The sequence below is a fragment of the Temnothorax nylanderi genome, unplaced genomic scaffold (genome assembly GCF_030848795.1).
Source record: "Temnothorax nylanderi isolate EJ_2023f unplaced genomic scaffold, tnyl_v1.0 TNYL_tig0207_pilon, whole genome shotgun sequence".
Taxonomy (NCBI): Eukaryota; Metazoa; Arthropoda; class Insecta; order Hymenoptera; family Formicidae; genus Temnothorax; species Temnothorax nylanderi.
In genome coordinates this window covers 303,097-326,669 of record NW_027249269.1, presented here as the reverse complement: position 1 = coordinate 326,669, position 23,573 = coordinate 303,097, and the positions used below count along the sequence as shown (strand labels likewise).

At 33.2% G+C, this 23,573-nt stretch overlaps 1 protein-coding gene and 2 long non-coding RNA genes across 5 annotated transcripts; all 3 read right to left on the bottom strand.

Moving 5' to 3' along the window:
• Nucleotides 1-304: 304 nt before the first annotated feature.
• Nucleotides 305-706, bottom strand: LOC139779058 (uncharacterized). Its single transcript, XR_011719796.1, has 2 exons — nucleotides 534-706; nucleotides 305-477 (listed from the first exon to the last, which is right to left on the bottom strand). It is a non-coding gene; the product is annotated as an uncharacterized lncRNA (long non-coding RNA).
• A 4,023-nt stretch (nucleotides 707-4,729) lies between these two features.
• Nucleotides 4,730-9,339, bottom strand: LOC139779056 (uncharacterized). Of its 2 annotated transcripts, none has more exons than XR_011719792.1 (3): nucleotides 8,807-9,339; nucleotides 7,350-7,494; nucleotides 4,730-5,374 (listed from the first exon to the last, which is right to left on the bottom strand). It is a non-coding gene; the product is annotated as an uncharacterized lncRNA (long non-coding RNA). The 2 variants fall into 2 exon arrangements; XR_011719793.1 differs by having other exon boundaries at nucleotides 8,830-9,324.
• A 2,647-nt stretch (nucleotides 9,340-11,986) lies between these two features.
• On the bottom strand, nucleotides 11,987-23,152 carry LOC139779059 (lectizyme-like). 2 transcript variants are annotated; one of them, XM_071717283.1, is made up of 6 exons: nucleotides 22,841-23,152; nucleotides 22,574-22,714; nucleotides 15,279-15,439; nucleotides 14,644-14,953; nucleotides 13,851-14,163; nucleotides 11,987-13,752 (listed from the first exon to the last, which is right to left on the bottom strand). In XM_071717283.1, exons 3-6 carry the CDS (start codon nucleotides 15,394-15,396, stop codon nucleotides 13,588-13,590), a joined length of 906 nt encoding a protein of 301 aa, XP_071573384.1. In that variant the 5' UTR covers nucleotides 15,397-15,439; nucleotides 22,574-22,714; nucleotides 22,841-23,152; the 3' UTR covers nucleotides 11,987-13,587. The 2 variants fall into 2 exon arrangements, with proteins under 2 accessions (XP_071573384.1, XP_071573383.1); XM_071717282.1 differs by having other exon boundaries at nucleotides 22,574-23,152.
• Between the last annotated feature and the right edge of the window lie 421 nt (nucleotides 23,153-23,573).

The window sequence follows — 23,573 nt, the reverse complement described above, 5'->3', positions numbered from 1 at the left end:
ACACAGTAAAATATCAATTGTATTGCTTAAAAAAGCGATTACTCAATTTACTTTTTTTTTCTGTTAGTAAGTAACGGTTGTCTTTAAGAAAGAATATTTTCTTGATAATAGTCTTAAAATGTACAAATTTTAGAAAGAGTCTTTATCATGTACTCGAAAGAAGAATTTATACTCCTTCAAAGAACATAATAAAATTTTATTAAAGAAAAGTCAAAATAATAAATAAAGTAATATGAGGACCCTCGAGATTAAAATAGGAGAAGTCAAGGCTATGAGGGTCAGACGCAGATCACAATGCGTAATATCAGAAATAACTGATTTATTCGTCGTTTTGATACATTACATCGATCTGTACGTTTCGGCTCAGTTTTGAGCCATCTTCAGCGGCAGTTACAGAAATTAAGTTACACGTTCTCCGTACCGTATGGTGAGTTTACTGATTCAAAGTATCAGAAACATAGACCAATTGATCCATATCTGTAAATTTGTTCAATTAATGTTGAGATATTAAAAAGATTCCTTAGGAAACTCACCATTCGGTCTGAATAACGTGGAATACAGAGCCATGTACATAATGAATACTCTCTGGGAGAAGACTTGACGATCTTGTCGACACGACACACAATGATATGAAAGGTCTTGCAAGAAGAGGCATCTAATTGTTTAATTCTTCAATTAAGAATATAAAATTAAAACAAAAATTCGATTTACTTATTATTTTGACTTTTCTTTGATAATATTTTATAATGTTCTTTGAAGGAGTATAAATTCTTTTTTCATACAAAGTACATGACAAAGTACATGACAAAGACTTTTTCTAAAATTTGTGATAAGTACATTTTAAGATTATTATCAAGAAAATATTCTTTGTTAAAGATAACCGTTACTTACTAAAAGAAAAAGAGTAATTCGAGAATTACAATTATGTACGTAATAAAAATTTAAGAATCAAAATTGTGTACATAAGTAAAATTCGTGAATTACAATTATGTACATAATTTTAATTCCCGAAAAATTTTTATGTCATAACATAAAATAAATTCAGAATTAATATTTTGTCTAGACATAATTTTAATTCTGCATTTTCAATTATAGCTTAATAATAATTCGATGAATTATAAGTATCTGGACATAATAATAATTTCTTTTCTTTGAGTATCAATTTAATTTGGTAGAATTTTTATGATGATATTAAATAGCAAAACGGCCGTATACGCACACGCAAAAAAATATCATTCTAGTGCTAAAAAAACCAATTACTCAATTTTCTCTTCCTTTAAGTAACGATGATCTTTACAAAAAATGTTTTCTTGATAATATTACTTAAAATAAATAATATTCTAAATTCTAATTATTCAGTTCTTCAGTTAAGAATATAAAATTAAAACAAAAATTCGATTTGCTAATTATTTTGATAGGAGAAGTCAAGGCTATGAGGGTCAGTCGCAGATCACAGTGCGTCCCTTATGAAAAAAAACTATTGAAAAACTATTGAGAGCGAATTAACTATTGGATAACTATTAGATTTGAATAGTACGTACTATTCAAATTTAATAGTTAACTATTGAAAGTCCAATAGTTAATTCGCTGTCAATAGTTTTTTTTCATAAGGGGTAATATCAGAAATAACTGATTTATTCGTCGTTTTGATACATTACATCGATCCGTACGTTTCGGCTCAGCTTTGAGCCATCTTCAGCGGTAGTTACACAAGTTAAGTTACACGTTCTCCGTACCGTATGGTGAGTTTACTGATTCAAAGTATCAGAAACATAGATCAATTGATCCATATCTGTAAATTTGTTCAAATAATATGTTGAGATATTAAAAAGATCCCTTAGGAAACTCACCATTCGGTCTGAAAAACGTGGAATACAGAGCCATGTACATAATGAATACTCTCTGCGAGAAGACTTGACGATCTTGTCGACACGACACACAATGATATGAAAGGTCTTGCAAGAAGAGGCATGTCGTAGGTCAACACATCGGCGAGGATTATAACAAAGCACGATTTGACACCGTCACAATATTGCATGTACCAATAGTAAAACCCCGATTTGCCAACGACCAAGTTCATGAGCATGGATTACAATTTGCTCAAAACCGTGACATATGCATGATGCAAAAAATCCGTGTCATTTTGAGACGGTGTCAAATCATGCTATGTTATAATCCTCGCCGGTGTGTTGACCTACGACATGCCTCTTCTTGCAAGACCTTTCATATCATTGTGTGTCGTGTCGACAAGATCGTCAAGTCTTCTCGCAGAGAGTATTCATTATGTACATGGCTCTGTATTCCACGTTTTTCAGACCGAATGGTGAGTTTCCTAAGAGATCTTTTTAATATTTCAACATTAATTGAACAAATTTACAGATATGGATCAATTGGTCTATGTTTCTGATACTTTGAATCAGTAAACTCACCATACGGTACAGGAGAACGTGTAACTTAATTTCTGTAACTACCGCTGAAGATGGCTCAAAACTGAGCCGAAACGTACGGATCGATGTAATGTATCAAAACGACGAATAAATCAGTTATTTCTGATATTACTCACTGTGATCTGCGTCTGACCCTCATAGCCTTGACTTCTCCTATTTTAATCTCGAGGGTCCTCATATTACTTTATTTATTATTTTGACTTTTCTTTGATAAAATTTTATTATGTTCTTTGAAGGAGTATAAATTCTTCTTTCGAGTACATGATAAAGACTCTTTCTAAAATTTGTACATTTTAAGACTATCATCAAGAAAATATTCTTTCTTAAAGACAACCGTTACTTACTAAAAGAAAAAAAGTAAATTGAGTAATCGCTTTTTTAAGCAGTACAATTGATATGTTCCTGTGTGTATGCATGTACACACGTATGTACATACGTACGCACAAAAAATTTTTCTATGTTAGAAAATTTTATTTCTGTTTAAAAAAGGCGAGAAACTATCATCGATCAGGACGGGGGCCCGGCGTTACGCGCCGCTCGTGCGTCGCGCCGTGTCATCATCGCCGCTTGGAGTAAACAACTGCCCGCGCGCCGACCGCGAGGCGGCCGCATCTCACCGCGCGCTTGGATTTGGCGGTGGGCGGGCCAATACGGCGATTTTAATCATTAATAACTCATCAACTATCGCGAAAATTGCAAAATGGTACATGACTTTTCGACTCAGTTTGGCTCGCTCTATCTAAATATGAGAAAAGTACCAAACATTCAGTGACACCCTGTATATAATAATATATTTTTATATAAATAAATATAGAATTTTTCTAAATAAGTAAATCCTAAAATATATAAATTTATATAATTATATATAACTAGCTTGATACACCCGCGTGCTTTGCTACGGTATGCGAAGGATTCTATAATTCACCCCCGAATTTAGATTTGCCCCTTTAGGGGTTGATTAGGGCAAAATCTTGAATTATGTTTTTAAACACTTGTATGCGGGTAACCTTTGTAAGCAAAAACCAAGTCGATATCTCATCAGGCCCAAGCAGGGAGAAAGTCGTGAAAACACATCTTACCCCTATTCACCCCCTTAGGGGTCGAATTTCTAAAAATCCCTTCTTAGTGGGTGCTTACGTCATGAGAGGAATACACTCTCCAAATTTCATGTTTCTAGGTTCAGGGGTTTCGGCTGGGCGTTGATGAGTCAGTCAGTCAGGACATTTGTCTTTATATATGTAGATAGATATATAATTATATATAATTTTATGTGTCAAAGATATAGAAATAATGTACATGCAGTTAAGAAAGATGCATGCGCGCGGTAGCTGTCTTTCCGTGATAGTTTGCAACGACGCCACTAGGCGGCGCATAATGGTAAGACTAACTCGTAAGTAAATTTCAGTTGGAGGCTAATATAAGCAGGCTTCCTGCGAAGCAAAATCATGACATCCGCGAGACATATATCTTTGTCAGCAATACAACGCAAGACTCACCCAACACTGTCTTGATTCTTGATGCAAAATAATGCAAAAATTATATATAATTTTATATAATAAAATATAATCCTTTTTGAAAGTAAACCTTAATATAAAGTTATATATAATTATATAAAATTATATAAAAATTTGTAAAATTATATATTTTTATATATAATCAGATAAAATTATATCGTGCCAATTTTCATATATAATTATATATAATTATATATGATCATTTATATACAATTATATATGATTATATATAATTTTTTTTTCCCGGGCCGTCACGATCCCTTTCAATTACTTCCTCGTCCCTAATGTCGACTGGAATGATGTATAGGTATACCATAGCTAGCAGGCGTAGCTCCTCAAGGACGCGTCGGAGCACACTTGTTCCTTAACCAAATTGATTCTTTTGGTGAGACCATAAACGTACACAATAGACTGAACATTGCCATTGGAGAGCTTCTGGCAAGATCTGAAGGACAGAAGATATGTTTGCAGTGCCGCATTCCTTTTCTAATTGTGACAATTTCTAATCTAATTGTGACAGATCTTGCTTGTGACAGAAGCTCTCCAATGGGAATGCTCAGTCTATTATATATGTCTATGGGTGAGACTTATCATCCTCTAAAGTTTGTTCCATTATACCTTCTGAAACACTCTGTATAACATACATACTATATTAAATGCACAAACCAACTTGTAAACTTTTAGCTGTCAAACAGTCATATTTAACGCTAAATAAGCAGATAGTAGACTTAAGAGTTTATAAACTGTTATTGTAATGAAAGTGACTAATTAATAAGATCAAAATCATTAAATATGTAATTTGGGATCATACACAATTCGGATAAATTATTCAATCTGGAAAGTTTTTTATACTTTGCGGTCACATAGTTTTCCGAGTGCACATTTTTCATATAAGAATTTACGTATCGATAAGCGCGCACGTGAGTTCTAAAAAAACGAGATAACAAACACTGTTCGCTTTTCACAGCGCAATAGAGAAGCACAAACGCTTCGGGTTGTGTTCGATGAAACTGGACGAGAATAAGATTAATTTATGCGAATATTGTCGAGCGACACTTACGATTTACAAAGACCTCTTATGACTTATCGAGAATTCGACATTCGATTGTTGAAAATAACTATAATGCTCTTCATTAAGCAAAACTTTTTTTCGTGCAATTCTCGCCCAGTTCGGAGCGAAAGCAATCTCGACCGGATAAAATACCCGACGGAGAACGCTTTCCCACCCTGAGGTATACTCTGACAAAAAGTCACTTGGCCGCGGACGCATCGAGCTTCATCGACCTTCATCGAGTCCCTAGCGAGAACGAGTCCGACGACACGGTACGGGCATACCGAGGAGAGTAAGCTGGCTTAATCACTCACTCTGGCACTCCGCATGACAGACGTTGGCAACCGCGAGTACAATTGCCGCTGAAAACGAAAGATTCGTTACTGCTTTAGGCAATGTGGCGTTGGCAATGTGCGCAGGTTGCTATAGCTTAAGTAACTCGACGTGATCTGTGATAACGCAAGCGACAGGCCTAGCGCTATTATACAACGGCTACGGTGGCTGCGAGTGCTGCGACTACCATTACAACCGCTACTATCTCTATAGCGCGGCTCTAACATACCGGTATTAACGATGTTGCTGATAGTTGTGCTAGTTAATAATGCTATCACTCGATTGATCAAAGAGGGACCCGTGCGGCAGTCACGTCCAGATTTTTCGGTTCGCTGGATGATACTAATTTTGCTGCGCTTTCGCTCTTGCATCAGATTATGAGGTGTGTAGTAAAGAATTGATGATGGTGGATGGAGTATGGGAATATGTATAGGATATAAAATATGACACACATGCGGTATAAACATGTGTGCAGAAAGCATATGGTATAGAAAAGTATAGAACAGTAAATGGCATTATCTGGGGCGTGATTTAGAAATTAAACTTAGTTGCGTATAGTTTTAAAAGAGCCTTGAAACATACATGTGTATCATATGCTTATAGAACGTCTATCTTGAAGAAAATAACTTGGAAAGACGAAAGCTAGAAATTTCACGTAACGTTTGATAGACGTTTGGATAAAATTTTGCTCCAGTTAAATTAATGCGTGCGTATATTTAGAATATGACGTAGATATAGTAATTCAACTTTGTCTTAATTACTTCAGGTCTTTTAATTCTTTCATATATCTTTGATATTTTAATAAGCGATAGTGTGAAAGGCCAAAGGATTAACATTTTCTGCGTGGTGCATGTAAGAATTATTTCAATATCGAGAGCAATTGCATTTTTTTACTCGTTACATTTATAGCCGTGCAGAATCGTGCTGCTATAATTAATGTTTATGAACAGGTTATACTATGTAATACTATGTAAGAGGTAAGTGAACTAAATCGATATCCTTGTGCTTGCGTGCCGTATTTTGGCGATTATTGTACAGAATCTGCTATTGTTTGTAAGAAACTTAGGGTTTTCTATAATATCTAGAATATCAATTTAAAAATACGTATAGATGATATACAAAGTATATAATAGAAAATAAAAAAGATATGCGCGAAGTGCCGTGAGTATAAAGATATATAATAAAAAAATTAATGCTTTTACAAATGTAAAACATAATTTTTACATTACTACACTTTGTAATATATTGCAAGTTTTCCCATTCAAATGAAATATTCAGCAACAATTGTCTATATTAGTGAACCAAAACAATTTGGAGATGCCTGACGCACTTTTTTGAAAATATCTCCGCATTTGACTTGAAATATAGAGGACTATGTATCATATTTTAAGTATAATTTGTAAAATTATTGATTTAATCTGTTAGTAATTCTTATTATATAAGGAACGGTGATGCAATATCCAATCTGTATATCTTTATCCTGTAGTTCTCTATATTTCTAAAAAAATGCGATCTTTCTTCATGAATCTGACGTACGTACGTGTCCACGTACCTAGCAGCACGGAAGCAGTGGCCGTACGCGTGTTGATTGATCTAATATATAACACCTATGATTTCTAGAGCGTAATAAAACTCATAGTAATAGCAAGTTAGACCGTAACCAATTTGCATTAGATTTCCAAGATTGTCGATTTCTTGACGTACAAACAATCGCGATTATTTATTTGTATCTTAACATTTATGCTCCAAGTTAATTTAACAACGTTAAAAAAGCAAATATTCTGTACCTTGGATATATGGATTTTTAAGTTATATATAAAGTTCCAAGTGACAAGATTATAATAATTGTTCTAGTTTTAAAGTGTAAAAACTCTAGACGTTGAATATGATAGACATTTGTGTAAGGGAGAAGCCTATTTCAATTCGACGATAGTATCCTCTTAAAATATAGAAAAACCTTTCGGGATTAAATGGAAAGCTCATCGAGAACGCATGCACACTCACCCACTATCAAGTGATTTGTCCACATCCTGACAGCGGCAGGATCTCCTTACACTTTGTTTAGCTTCGCGTCATGTCGAGACTTTCTCAAACATCGAGTAGCGCCCGATTAGCGCGAGCTGATTCAGCCGTATATTTCAAGCCGTCCCTGAAATTACGGAATTGATTTTCAAATTAAATTTAAGGCAATCTGTGAAAATATATAGAACCAATTTTGTGCTGGAGTATGCGCTATAATAAATATTTTTCATCAATTCCGCTTTAAGCTACTTAAACGCGAAAATAAAATTCTACAATTAAAGTAAGTGCTCAAGCTCTCTCTAAATTAATTGTTTATATACTTGCTTATACCTTTAATATTGCAATGCAAAAATTCTCACAAGTCTTAATCAAATTTATATTTGTTTTATAAATTTTGCAAATAAATTTTTTGATGATGTAATATTATTTTAATGATATACTTTACTTATTTGTTAAAATATTCCTATTTATTTAATTTGTTTTGCGCTTAAAAATATTTTATTTATTATATTAATAATATAATAATATTAATTAATATTAAACAGAACTAATTTATGCTGGTATCTGTTACCGCTAGTATTTGGCACCGGAAATATTTACTTCCTCTTTATATGCTGACATGTATTCTCGATGTATTCGTGTATTTGAGAACTGTCATAATGTGAATGCTCAATTTAAGGCACTTAGCAGCTTAATGAGATAATAACGCACTAAATCATTTAACTGGCCATGAAACTTGGTACTATGGTATTTCCTGATAACAACAATAAATTATTAATTAAGGTATAATGTTAAATATTTATTTGTTAAAAGATTTTTACGTCTAAGTTATAGTATTATTTATTTAATAAATATATTGTTTACTAAAATAAATTAGTTTATTCTATGATATAAAGTATTATAACTATAATATACTTACAATAGTGTATGAATTAAAGGAAGATTCGTAAGAATTTTAACATTATAAAACGGTTATATAACCGTAATTCTAGAAATAATAAGAAAGGTACAAAAATACTTTGTCTATTATTTATTTTAATTCTTCTAAAATACTCTCTGTCTTTTCTTTCATAAAAATTAATAAACGCAATATTAAAGTATTAAATTCCTTTCATGTGTCAACATCTTTTGTGTTAAATATTTATTATTATAATTTATAATAATAAATTACCTTGATTTGATTACTCGACAAAGTAATACAAGAATTACTGATTATTTGCCTAAATCTTTCGAAAATTTTTACTTTTACAGATTTTACATTTTATATATCATTTATGTGCCGAATGTCTAGATCTCATTTTACGTTAATAGTAATAACTTAACTAAAAGATATTTAGCCAGCTATAATGATTAAAATACGGGTCAAAACTGCACAAAATCCGAAGTGCACCACTTGTATCTATAAAACAGATTGAAAAGCAGATGTGATGCAGTCATACCTCTAATCACAATTCGCACATACTTTTCTAGCACCACGGGGTCAGTCTAGAAGGGTTGATTTTCTCGTGACAACACTGGTGACCTGATTTTTAAACGATGTCTGGAACACAAAATCTATTTTCTTTTACTGGTCATCGTCCTCCTTCGTGTGTCGTGATCTCAGATTCAATATTGTCGACCCTCTAACGAGATCCGGCACTACTCTGCGCCTACACCTTCTTCAAGCTCAGACACCTTAGCGCCGAGTCTACCGACGAGTCTACATCACCGATGCATAGCGACGGTGAAACGCGCGTAATGAGGGTACGAGGGTACGTAGCAGAGGGCACGATGCAGTTCGCGAAATGCCACGGTGCGACTATGCGGTCGCGATTACGCTGTAAATGCAGCGTACAAGCGCTTTCAGGGTACTGACAAGCGCGCTAGTCGACGCGCCGACCGGAGCGCGGATTCAGGTCGATCAATATGACGAAGTCCTCCAGTCCGTGCCACGTGCTCACGCGTTGCGGTAAGTATACCGACGAAGCTGCTGCTGCTGCTGCTGCTGCTGCTGCTGCTGCTGTTGCTGTTGCTGCTTGACAAGAATTTGCATGGTAGCACAATAGAACTGGCTGATAGTATTCAACGTGAAGCTTTTAAAACAGAAGTAGTCGTGAAAGTAAACCAATACATCAATTGATGTTGGACTAGTCAAAGAAAATGTCAATATTAATTCTAATATCAGAGTTTATTGTGAGACAGCGCTTGCGCACTTTGGCGTTCTTGTGCGAAATTTCAAAGTCGGAATGATGATAACTTGAAATTTTGCTAGATTAAATATACAAAAGATAAGAAGATAAGTAGCAAATAAAAAGATGTTGAGACAGAAAATTTGCTATAAAAAATAACCAAAGTAGGGTACCAATTTCAGTTTCTTGTTCAGTGTTTTATCACAAAAATTGATAATGTTTTTATTTTAAAATTAATTTGAGCTATAATATTTTTCTGACTAAGTTCTTCAAAGACTATTCTTTCAAGAAATGCTTTAAATATCTGAAGAAAATTTTCTTCTATAGAAGAGATCGATAACCTAATATGGCCTGCGCGCCAAAAGTTATCACAGTCTGTCGCTGTTTTTGTACAAATCATGTAATTATTGTTATATTTTAAATTTTATGAATAAAAAAATTTGCTCTCTTTTTTGTTATATATATAAGTATATCTACATAATATTCTCGATTTTGCCTCTTGATCAACAAAACCTAAAATACTACTTAATTAATTATAAAAAAAGTTTGCCAATTTCTGCTATATAAGAAAACATTCATTCAAGAATCGAAATTGGAACTTTTTTTAGTTTTATTTTTGTCATTGTGGTGATAATAGTAGCAACTTTTATTTTTTAGATAACTTTTTAAATGAAATTAACGACAAAAGATCAAGATATGCCATCTTTGGTCAAGCTGGATCTTTGTAGCTTAATATTATATTTTTATGTGAATTTATATACTTTTTCCACGCAAATTGCGTGCCGATTATTTGTCAGTCTCGAAACACACTTATTCATTGGAACAGTAAATTTAACATATTTAAATCGATAATTGATTTAACTTTTTAATATTAATAGGCATCTTATTTTAAATTAGCGTAAAGAAATTATCACCCTATGGCTAACTTATCGGTCAAAGTTTTACTTATATTAATAATTAATAATTATTTTTAATATTTTAAACAATAGAAACAAAAATATAAAAGTTCTCACAACGTTATATATATCATTCAAGAGACACTATCGTGTATATTTACACGAGTATGAGAATTTTAGTATGTCCTATATATGTCCTATATTATAAGATTTTCTTGTCCCGCTGCTATTTCTGACGTAAGAGTGCGCTAGCGATCAAGCTTTGCAGATAGGTATATTGAGAGAGTGAGTGAGCGAGAGAGAATGAAAGAGCGAGCGAGACAGTGAACGTGAACGAGGGAGCGGGAAGTTAATAGAGCGAGCGAGATAGCGTGCATTGTTTCTTTTCCGCGCGTTTGGTGACGTCGACGACGTCGTTGTATATCGACAACTGGTAACAGTTCGTTTTAGTGGCATGTATGTAGAGGAGGGCTCGTTGGCACAAGGAGCAAGTTGGCATTGCGTTTCGTTTATGTATTTATGACGAGAGAAACAATGAAAAAGTTATCACAAAATATCTCTTTTATAACATATTGGTACTTTTCCCAAAGTTTTATTTAACTCAAACAAGTACTACAATAAAAAAAAAGAGAAAACTCTGATTCAAAAGAGCTAGGTGGCAAGTAAATTTTCGAGCGTTTTAAAATATCGCGATATTAATATTCTTCAACTAGAGAAGTAAATCAAAGTGACGTATTATTAGTTAAAAGAAAAGTTTCTGTTACTATACGCCATGTTATTTTGAGTAACAACAGTGATTTATTGTAATAAAATGACTGAAATTAAACGTATGTAAGGATGAGGTATATTGGCTCATATTAAGGCACGCTTAGCTCGACTTGCTATTGCCGCGCGCGTGAGACGTGTATGAACATGTGATTTGCTACCTACAATGCTGATAGAAACATATATATATATATTTATATTTAATAATTTTATATTGAAGAAAGCTACATCTAAAATATAGTTGACAATTGTTTTTCTGCAATAGTATTTTGCTATTCAATCATTACAAAATAACTGTAAAAGATACAATCTTTATCAAAAAGTATATATCTGCTATCTGTTTTGTATTTCTATTACGTTTTCATTAATTTAACATGGACTTTGTCGTATAGCCTACTTACCCTACTATCGGGACAAGCTGACTACAATGCAGCATGTTGGTATTTCTCTTATTACAAAGAAAATATATAGTATAAAGAATTGTTCCTGGCATGAAAGTGTAGGGAAAGATTCTTTCTATCATATTAGTACTGTTTAATCATGATAATTAGTTGTTTAAAAAATTAAATGCCAAAATTGTGAAAATTGTGCCAACGAGCCCCTACATGCAAGTGTTTTGTAAATTTTGTAAATGTGAACAATTATCCTTTCGTGTTTCGCAATTCGTGAATTGAGTATACATGTTGTGTACAGGAAATATAAGGGTTAGTAAAAATGAGATTAATATAGTAAAAATGTATCTAATAGTATAGTAATAAAGTAGGTTATACCAGTAAACATCAATTAATAGTGACATTAAAAAAAGAATATAATTTATTGGTAGAAAATTATCGTTGCAATTAGTAAATTGTAAATATAAAATAATATAATAAAACTTATATATGTAAGAAAAAATAATAATTCTAACTTATATAAAATAAACGAAATATAGGCTCTCCTGAATAAATCAAATAAAGGGAAGTGAGAGAGGCAATCGGAGCCACGCGCGGTAATTAATGCGCAATCAAATAACAGTCAATAATAAAATATATTAATTAATACAAATTCGGACGTTTCGACACTTTTTTTGTGTCATCTTCAGCGTATAAATGAAAATAATACATAAAAATGTCAATGATAAAATACAGTCAATCGCGATAAAATGAGTCAGTCAGTAGAACGGCGCAGTCAAATGAATAAAATAAAAGTCATACGGATGTTCGGTAGTCCATCAGGATAAGCCGATATGCACATGCTCACAATCGATCGCATCTTCGACGTTTAACTCCTAGGTTGGAAGACCAGGTAGAAAGGAAAGATTCGATTGTCCTTTCTAAACCGTGAAAACGGAGTCGCAATATGTTAAAAAACGCAATGTGTCAGTATTAAAATTACAATTACAATCCCTTACTTACGGAGTATTACAGAACGGTAAGTCGCGGTGTTAAAATGTTCCTACTGTCACTCTGACATGTCGTGAGTGAGTGAGCGTTGGTAGAAGTCGGAAGGGTAACATAATAAAAGCGGTGTGTACATGAGTTAATGGTGGGGATAAACATTCGCAACGGATAACTCTAAATTAACTCTAAATGACCTATCAATAACGTTCAAATAAGTATCCGGTAAACCTTCCGTGTCCGTCTGCAAATTCAATCCATTTTCCTGTCTCTTTATGCACAGCATCTCAGAAATTAAGCGTTTATAAAAATACGATTCATTATCTAGAATTTCCACATTGTCCCAATCGAAATTATGATTTAATGCTAATCTATGATCTGTTATAACAGAATGATTAGATGTATTCCAATTTATATGGTTCTGGTGTTCCTTAATTCTTGTTTGTAATTGTCTGCTCGTTTGGCCTACATAAGAAGCGTCGCAATCATTACAATTAATTTTGTATACTACGTTACATTGTTTGGATGGTGGGAGACTATCCTTATGAGCTTTTATGAAGGTTCGCATTTTGTTTAAGCTATTATACGATAATCTCACTTTCAGATCCCTTGTTATGTTCTTAAATTGTTCTGTAATCGTAAGAATGTAAGGAATAGTGAAAAAAAGAACAGCTTTTCATCCTCATTCTGTGTGTCACTAGCATTAGAGTCTTTGTTAAACAAAAATTTGACATCCAAATTTGTATTAATTAATATATTTTATTATTGACTATTATTTGATTGCGCATTAATTACCGCGCGTGGCTCCAATTGCCTCTCTCACTTCCCTTTATCTAACTTATATGTAATAAAATACAAATTTGGTTTAGACTCTATATAGTACGGTACGATATAACGAGATAAATACACGCGCCAAGTACACGCGCAGCGTGAGACACTACCGTGTCTCTTGATATAATATATAATAATTCGTCATTAGTATACATGCAGTGATACGTCGTCAATATTGCCGTCATTAATAACTACCGGTTTTCTGCGCAATCCAATCATTGAATTTGGATACTTTGGTGTACACGGATGGCGCGCCTGCAGTACCACATGGAATAATACCCCAAGACACTATTCCAGTGAGCACCGGCTTTTGTCCAATGTAGGAGATTAGAGGGCCACCGGAGTCACCCTAAAAGTGTATTAAAGATTTTAATCGATTAAATTGCCACGTTAATACGCGATGCTACTGCTACGGTGATTTACTTTTATTGAACGTCTGGAACTTACATTGCAGGCTGCGATTCCATCGTACAATGGCCCAGTGCAGACATTGGTTTCATGAACGGGAGAATATCCAGTCAAGCGCATGACGGATTTGTGACAAACTTTGCGATCGATGTACTCCTTCCGAACATGCTCAAGTTGTGGCAATTTCGGCATTAAATAGGTATTCGGATAGGAGATGGAGCCCCATCCAGCAAGCCATGCCTCTCCCGATGGTTCGCTTTCTGGTGGTGCCAACTCGATGGCTTGTACTCGCTTCGTCAACTTCAATGGGGACGCTAGTTTAAGCAGACCAATGTCATATGGGCCAATAGCACTGAAAATTAGAAAATATATACTTCGATACAAATATAAAATTATATATTTATTAATTACAAACCTTTAAAAAGATAATTGTGCTTAAACTAATACTAAAAGAATTGTATTAGTGGAAAAATAATAATAATCTACAGAGTTAACGGAAATATTTTGTATATATATAAAACATAACAGATCCCTATATAGATTTATTTCGTGCATCATCGCTTATCTGATATAAAGTTTTTCTAATTGTAAATATTAAGTGATAACCGTAATACCATTATAGTGCGTCATTATTAGTAATCTCGATTATTGTATTTATTCTATAAATAGAGCTGCTAATTATTGATGCAAAAAACATTATATTCTAGATTACTAATATACACAATTACAAGTCAATTATAAATACAACATTAATTACATATTAAACGGATATTAATCCGACTAAAAACTAATTAAATTGTTCGTACTTATTGCTTTTCAACGTTTTACTTACCCCTTATAGCTTTCATGTACATAAGCTTGCGAAACTTGGACCGTCTGTTCGTCGGGCTCATTACGTAGAAGATCATGCTTTCCAGCCTTGACGCGAAGATAATTTGAAGAAGGAACTGCTTGAACGCAGTGCCCTGCAGTTATGATCCAGCGTTCGTTCAAAATGGATCCGGCGCAGAAGTGCCGGGAGGATGCTTGAAGGGAAACTATGAACGGGTAAGCACCTTCCGGTGCCGGTTGACCTCCGATTATTTGAGGTGAAAAAGGCGGTAAGATCGGCGCCGGCATCTGGAGACCGACTTGGGGCCTCCCTGAAATTTTAATTAATAATATTTTTAAAAATATATTCGCGCCAGAAGAAGTTGATCGTAACACATCAAAGATATCTCTATGAAATATGTAATTTGAAAAATTTATAATAATATAATAAAAACTAAGTTTAGTCTTTCTCTTATTTAATGAACCATGAAAGGATACGATAATTTTATTATTATTTGTAGTATAATAAATTTGAGACTTTTTAATAAGAGCAGTTTCGTATAATGTATTTGTTTTAGTGATTATTTTTTTAATGTAACCAAATGGGTTTATACAAATTATATATGTGTTGTATAAATCAAAAGAAAATTTACTTACCGGCGACCGCCATTGTTAGAAGAGCGAGAGATACGATTGCTTTGAGAAACATGTCACTGATTAATGTCAAACCAACGAATTGACTGCATTTTATACTCGTTTCATGGAATGCATCCATATGATATCCGAACGATGACGCTGCACTGATAATTCATTGTAATCTACGAAAATTTATAATACGTTTACGATAAGAAAGATTTACTTTAGACGCAGTCTTATGACTTAATTGTATTGTTTGACTCAATATCAATATTGAGTCAAATAGTACGTCGTAGCAGCTAATTTTGACGAACATGCTACTAGTCTTACATATTATGTATCGTCCATATAACAAAATCTGTACAAATTCTGCGATAAGAAATGTGGCTTCTATAAAACTATAGATACAATGATATAAAATGTACAAATGTATAAGTTCACAGTTTCGTGAAGAAAGAAAATATATTATTTATCCACATTTTATATTTAAGTTTAATTAATTTATTTACTTGCCTTAATTAATCTTTTTTTTTAAAGCGTTTATTAATAAGTTAAACAAGGATATCCGCAAAAACAATAGTGTTAAAAATGAGTGTAAAAATTAATAAAGCATATTTTGATTATTCTGATAATGGTTGTAACTTTGAAATAAAATAAATTTAGCAAGAAACAACGAATAAAGCAATAAGAAAAAATATTAATTAGAAATTAATATTTCTTCTTTATTTGTTATTTGTTTCGCGGTTTAAATTACATGCTAATCAAATAGAAGTTACTTAAATAATAACAATAAGATATTTTTTCAGCTTCACTTAATTAAGCTACAATTCAAGTACGCTGAATCATCCAGTAGATAAACTTTTTGTATTACCGTTATCTGATTATGATCAATCAGCTAAGTATTGTTATTATCAATCATTTTCCCTCAATAAAAATATAAAAAGCACGCGGAAAAACAGTAATCCGGATTATAATAGAGCGAGTGGATTTATTATTTATTTATTTATTTATTTATCAAGATTGTTTGACAAACTGAATTTACAAAAGGTGTTCTAATTGGCGACCTCCACATTCAATGCAGCATTGCATCGTCAAACAGAACTTTGGCGCACTCTCAAATATCCCAGGTATTTCACTTCATGCTTAACTTTTAATCTTAATAAAAACAAAATAAAGCCAGTGGAAGAGTAGCAAATTGCAATTATTTCATTATAATGCCAGATACCTAACTCCGACAGTCAAACATGGTGGTGGCAATATTATAGTGTGGAGCATTTTCTCTGCTTGGTCTGTTAGTTCAAATTAATGGAAAAATGGACTCACTTAATGTATCGAGAGATATACTGCAAAATAATTTGCTTAATTTTGCTGCAAAAAAAAATGCTTATAAATTGGATTTTTCAACATGACAATGACCCGAAACGTTGTTCCAGGCTTGTAAAAGATTGGCTGCTCAGCAAAAATATTCAAGTTATGAAGTGGCCTGCGCAATCACCGGACCTTGACCCCATTGAAAACTTACGGGTAGAACTAAAACGTCATGCAGGGCAGCAACATTCCTACAAGACTGATTTATATGAGTCACTAAAGAGAAAATGGACTTTATTACTGTACTTGATAAAACATCTTATAGAGTCTATATCTCGTCGGTGTGCGGCAGTGATTGCTTCGAAAGGAATGCCGACAAAGTATTGAAATAAACTTCATTTTCAATGTGTAAAATTTTGTTAATATAAAATTTAGTTGTAATTTTTCAATTATAAAATGAACCGTCCGGAAACTTTTGACAACTGTGTTTACTAAAAACCTGTTATTTATATTTTTATTTAATAAAAAATATGATATTGTTGTATTATTAATTTGTCTTTATCACTTGTATATCTCATGTATGACTGTTAAAGTAATTGTCCTTAAAATAATTAATGCATTTAGATTTCTGTGACTATCCGGAAACTTTTGGCCACTACTATATATATAATGCACTGTATATTTATAAATGTTACACACTGTTTTTCTGCGTTAACGATGAGAAAAATATCTTTGATATCAAGAAATAATTATAAACCTGACTTATCAGCGTAAAATATCTATAAGGTAAAATAAAAGAAGAGAACTAGTTACTTATTTTTCTTATTATACATTTTAATATTTCGATGAACCACGCATGTGTTAATTATATTAAAAACCCAGCGGTCGATGAGTCAGGCTCTACTATGACTCAGCGAATTAATACACCCTGCTGTACATCTCATTTATCAATACAAGGTACAGCAACTCCAATGCGCAATAGTTTATAAAATATTAATGTTTATAATTTTCTTTCAATATTAATGATAAATAAATCATGCTTATGCAAAGAAGTTGCATTCATAAAATGCGGTTGCTGCAAATTACTAATGTGTTTTAAACGTTTCTATGATAGAGAGATACCAGCCAAAAACCAAATTAAAAGTTCCGACACCAAAGATTAATTGTCATCTAACATATTTTTGTTAATTGTGATGTACTTCTTTGTTATAATGTCATTATAATGTCATTATTCTATTTTTCTGATTATAATACATAATTGTAATACATAAACTTTGCTTTGCAGAATTTTAAAACAATTACGCCACACAAAAAATTTTAAACATTAATATTTTATAAGTTACTAGCTAGCTAATATTTTATAAGTTATTGTGTTGGACAGAGTTAGATTATCTTTTATGTATTATATAGTGAATCAGATGTACTATAACATATTAAAAATTTAGCAAAATTCAAGGGGTTAAGGGTTGTTATAACACGATTTGGTTGCATTGAATGTGACAAAGATAAAATGAATGTCTTCGTCAGATCAGCTCTGCGACAAATGCTGATGCTATTCAATTAAAGTTAATTTGTGGTAATTAAGAAAGCACTTCGCGTTTAGTGACAATTATGGTGGATTAAGTACAATTGTGAGATCAGTTTATTTGTGTCCATTGTCATTAAAGTCTCGGAGTTTATATTGTAAAATCTTACAAAGTAAAAAGAAATATCTTGTATTTTGATTTAATAAGTATTTCGTAACATAATTTTTTTAAATTGTAATCGTATTTGGAGCATTATTTCATTATTCTTTTCAATTCTTAGAATTTGTAGCTGTTTAAAAAAAAAATTGGAGATAATGTTTTGGAATAAGAAATATTTACTCGGAAAAAGTGCGAAAAAGTATCAGAGATCAATAAATCGAACTTTAAAGTGTATTATCAGTTTGCAGTTAATTTTTCAGAGCTATTGTGCCTTAAGGAATTAATTCATAATACGTATTTATATATTTAAAAATATTTTTTTACAAAACTATTATCAATTTTTCCGATGTACAAGTTTTTACTCCTTCTTTCAGTTTTCCATCTAACAATATTAATTAAATATTTTACTTATGTAAAAAACTAATTACAATTGCCAAATAGAAAATAAAACACTACAACTACAAAGAAATTTGTACAACTGCATGATAAAGGCCCATCAAAAATTAAATTCAAATATAAAAGAATTCGGACTGAGAGAGAGAGAGAGAGAGAGAGAGAGAGAGAGAGAACTCAGGAACGTATAAAGATATCACCTCAAAAACTAAAACAATTTGTCTTTAAAAATAAAAATGTTTGATATAAAATATTTTCAAAGTATACTGTACAATAAAACAACTGAGTATCTTATATTGCGTAATACCAAACTTTTAAATACAAAATAAAATATAGCAATAATAAATTGCCAGTTAATTAGATTATTAATAATATAAAAATATACATGAATTAAAAATAATTTTTTTAGATCTTAATGTTCATTTCTTACAGATTAAAAGTAGCCTGATTTAAATTTATTTTAAATAATATAAATGTTACAAGATCGTTGAGAAAAAAAAATTTATTGATAAAAATTATTAACAATATTATTCAAATTCGGTAATCCAGAGTTTGAATCAATTACAGTTAACCATAAAAATGCGTAAATTTATATTTGTGCGTATACCAAAACCAATTGCTTACCTACATATTACAAATTTTATATTTCCAATTTAAAATTAACATGTTTATAACACTAATTGTTGTAACCTACGATGTACTGATTAATACAGAAAAAAAGTAAAAAAAAAACAATTTTGACTTATACAATTTCATACCAATCTTTACTGCTAAGTGTAACGTTTTAGCTTGTCATAAATGCGTAAAACATGAAACTCAATCTAAACGTTGCACTATGGAAATTAAATTAGAAATAGAGTGACACGGCTTAATAACTACCAAGATTCAAATTAAAACCATACTATATATAATACTGTGTATATATGTACATACACAGGTCGTCATAAGTGCCTTTCCATATGACAGCCGTGTCCGAGTCTAACAATAGATAATTAAGCTGTTATTAGCTATTTGTGTGTACAATATTTACATTTAAGGACGTTCTCCGGTCCTTATACTAGAGAAAATCGATTTTCTTAGGATTTTCTTGAAACTGTGAATATACGTTAATTTAGATGTGCTTTATGCGTGGTATAAATTTCAGTACCTCTTCCGGTATAAAAAATCAAGATACTGAGCCTCAAAGTTTCAAAAAAAAAAATTTTAATTTAATTTTTTTTTAGTTTTGGCATTTTTTCCTTATAGAACTCGACGAGAGGAGCAACTTTGGTCCTCTTGGCCAACCTCGTATCTCTTACCGTTTGGCCTGGAAAACCTTTTCATTAGTAAAAGTTGAAACTTTGAGGCTCAGTATCTTTATTTTTTATACCGGAAGAGGTACTGAAATTTATACCACGCATAAAACACACCTAAATTAACGTATATTCACAGTTTCAAGAAAATCCTAAGAAAATCGATTTTCTCTAGTATAAGGACCGGAGAACGTCCTTAAGAGAGATTCACGTGTTTCTCTCCAACCTTTATCAAACGGTTTCGAATACTTTCCTTGGCGTAGTCAGAATGTCACATTTAGTAAGACATTCTCCGTGACATAATGCGGATATAATGGCAGCTCAACAACGTACAATTGATAACATTTGGAAGGTTTGTAGTAGAGTAAAAGATTCCAAAATAAAATGTCACGAATGTGGTAAAACTTATTCGAAAGATCAAAAAGTACACTATTTGGAAGTACACTTATCCCATAAGCATGGTATATTTACCACGCAAGGCGCAACCTTTATTTGGGGAGATGAATCCAGGTCGCCATGGCGATATTTCACATACAATCACAAGTATATTGCAAATTGCATACTTTGTGAATCAGAGGTTCCTGTATATTCGGGTGTATGTGGGACAAGATCTACTAAGGATGGATAACATACGAAAATACGTAACAAATACCAGACTATCGCAATACTTTACCACAGAAAATTATAAAACAAACTGCAGACGTTGCAATTGGTCTGTTAAAATACATCGTGCAACAGCTCGTGCCATAGATATTCATCTGAATAAGTGTCGTAATATAAGCGAACACTCAGAATTTGGTGGAGGAACTGGAAATTATAACGTAGATGCAACGATACAACAACCTGTAGCAGAAGAAAATCATGCATCTACAAGTTTCCATAATGATAATAGACATGGGCAAAGTTCTGAAAATCAAGAAGATCAGCAGAGGTAAATGTCAAATAGTATAAGTATCTTTTCTGAGTAATTAATATATTTTATTATGTACAACAAACGCTAAAAAATTGAATGTTTAACATTTAAAAATATAAAGATTATATAAATTTGAATCTAATATATTTAACGTATATTATTATTTATAAATTATTATATATATAATTACTTGAGTTAAATAAAATTATTTAAATAACTTTACACCAAATTCTGTTAATTCAGATATGTTGTTATTTATATGTATATTATGTATCTATATATTCAGTAATCGATAACCACTTATATGTATAAACTATATATAGTAACTGCGCAAGTATTATGAAATCTAAATAGTAATTCCATAGATATTCCATTTTAAGAAATATAAATAATATAAGTCACAGTTTTGGTTTAATAATCAAATAATATACATGAAAGCAATACAATTGTAATTCTAATCACATTTGTACTCTTTCGATTTTTAATTACTCTGTGTATAAATATACAGGTCTAATCATAGCGGACAACAAGGATCTATATACGAATTTCTCAAAATCGTAAAACGTAAGAGACTACTCAAACTTTCTGTTATTATTGCTTTTGTAGTAAAAAATACAACTGGAATTATGAGACCAAATTAGATCAAAATTTTTTTCAATACATATTTAGTATGGAACGAGTACACTTGGCGCGCTTTCTTTTTTTTTTTTTTTTAAAGGTAAGTTTTGTATAGATTTGTATTACAAGACATTTTTATATATTCAACAATATACCAAAATATCTGTAATCTTAATTATATTTCAACAATATAAACTTAAGACCTTAATGGTAATCACAGAGAGGAATAAAAGGAGAAACCCTAATCTATTAAGGATCCAAAGATCAATATTATTCTTGATATAAAATTTTTCTGTTCCGGTAATAAACGTTGCTTGTTGTTACGAATCACTAGTACCTACATAATCCGCGTTTTCCGACTAATGAATTTAAATAAACGATTGACTGAGATCAAGCGGATCGTGCGAAAATACGCCATGCTATCGAAGTTCGGCACTCCCGTCGCGTGTCGCTTCGATTCCCGCGAGCGAATAGATCGCGTCACATACCCGCTTGACCAAAAAAGTATTCATCACCCGATATTCGATACCCGCGCGAATCACTGAACGTAAAAGTTAATTAATTGCGCGGGAGGTAACTGCATATTGTAAGCGACGAACGGTCAAGAGATCCTAACGTTACGACATACGGAACGATTTTGCACCGCCTGCCGATGATCGACTTTTCTTCTCGCACGCCGATTTCACGTGAACAAATAAGCGTGCCGCGAACAAAAAGAACGACACCGAGGCCGCGTGTCAGTCCCGATATTACCCGAAATATTTTAGCACTTTCTAGCCACAGATTTATCATGCAAATTTGAAGAGGTCGCGACACTGATTGTCCCGATTCGTTCCGTGAATGGCGACGAAATCTTCTAAGATAGCGATGTCGGCAACTTGGCACGATACCACGCGAGTCAAGTAGACGGTTAATAAAGACACTCACTAATAAGTTAATTAATCAAAAATGCACAATTAAAATTAAATATCGCACGCACAGTACGTATCGAACTCGTAAATCTCGCGAATGTAAAACTGCATTATTAATACTCGACACGAGGAATCGTGATGACTGCCGGCCGCTAACGTACGCGACGCAAAATGTACGAAAATATCAAATACTTACAAACGGGCGACGTATCCATGATGTTCCAACACTTAAATCACTCGATACATAGGGCGATATCACTCAGTCCTCTTTCTTTCTTCAGAGATAATCAAAAATCGAAGATGAATCGTGTCCGGCGGCACTCACAATTCTGGCACACTATTCACAAAGCACACGAAGTATTTAAAGACACACGAGATAAATAAATGCTTCTATCGAATCCAGACATGGCGAGACGAGCGATTATCGTCCGCGAATATCACAGCGAAACTGCACGTTACTCACAATTGCCGTCGTATCCTTCCACCTCGAGCGAGCGATTTGCACGATACATCTTTATTCCGACGAACGCTTAATACACTTGGGGCTTCTTGAATGCGTAATCCCGCGAAACGAGGAGCAGGAGTGCCAATCGCTGAAACGTGCGCGTTCCGAAAAACACAGCACGGACGGCGACGGGCGCGCGGAGCACGAACACTTCACATATCTGTGCGAGATTCATCGGGTAAATGATAACCGAGTAACTTTCGTAAGAAACGGTACGACGAGCGTTTAGTTGGCGAAAACAAGTGGCACGGTCGCCGACAAAAACATCGCTCGCGCGCTGACTTTGAAGGTATCGTCGTTTCGAAGTTTCAACGGTCGCGTCTATTAATGCCGTCTGGTATGCCGCGGCCGCTCGCGGCGGCTCAGAGCGGTCGAACGTGATTGGCTGGAACGTGAAGGCTCGACTCGCGAGGAGCCAATCGCGTTCGACGGCTCACCTGACTGCGCGGCGGCACGGCCGGCCGCGGCGCGGCGGCGCGACGCACGCAAGTACGCGACGCGTTCACGTCGGTGCGGTGCGCGCGGGACGTTCCCAGTGAGAAATGGTTGTTCGAATCGACGTCGATTCGAGCTCGAAGGGATCGAGTGGTCATCGACGATCGATTTCAACTAAATTTCGATGTGTTTTCGATCAATTGTTTAGACATGAGGAAATACCTAATTTCAATAATATGTCTCGGAATTTCTCATT

Excerpts from the sequence above, each read along its gene's own strand:
- LOC139779059 (XM_071717282.1), bottom strand. The coding sequence starts at position 15,396 with ATGGATGCATTCCATGAAACGAGTATAAAATGCAGTCAATTCGTTGGT. Across the intron at positions 14,954-15,278 it reads TCTAACAATGGCGGTCGCCG|GGAGGCCCCAAGTCGGTCTC; the intron begins GTAAGTAAATTT and ends TTAAAATTTCAG. Across the intron at positions 13,753-13,850 it reads ATGGAATCGCAGCCTGCAAT|GGTGACTCCGGTGGCCCTCT; the intron begins GTAAGTTCCAGA and ends ATACACTTTTAG.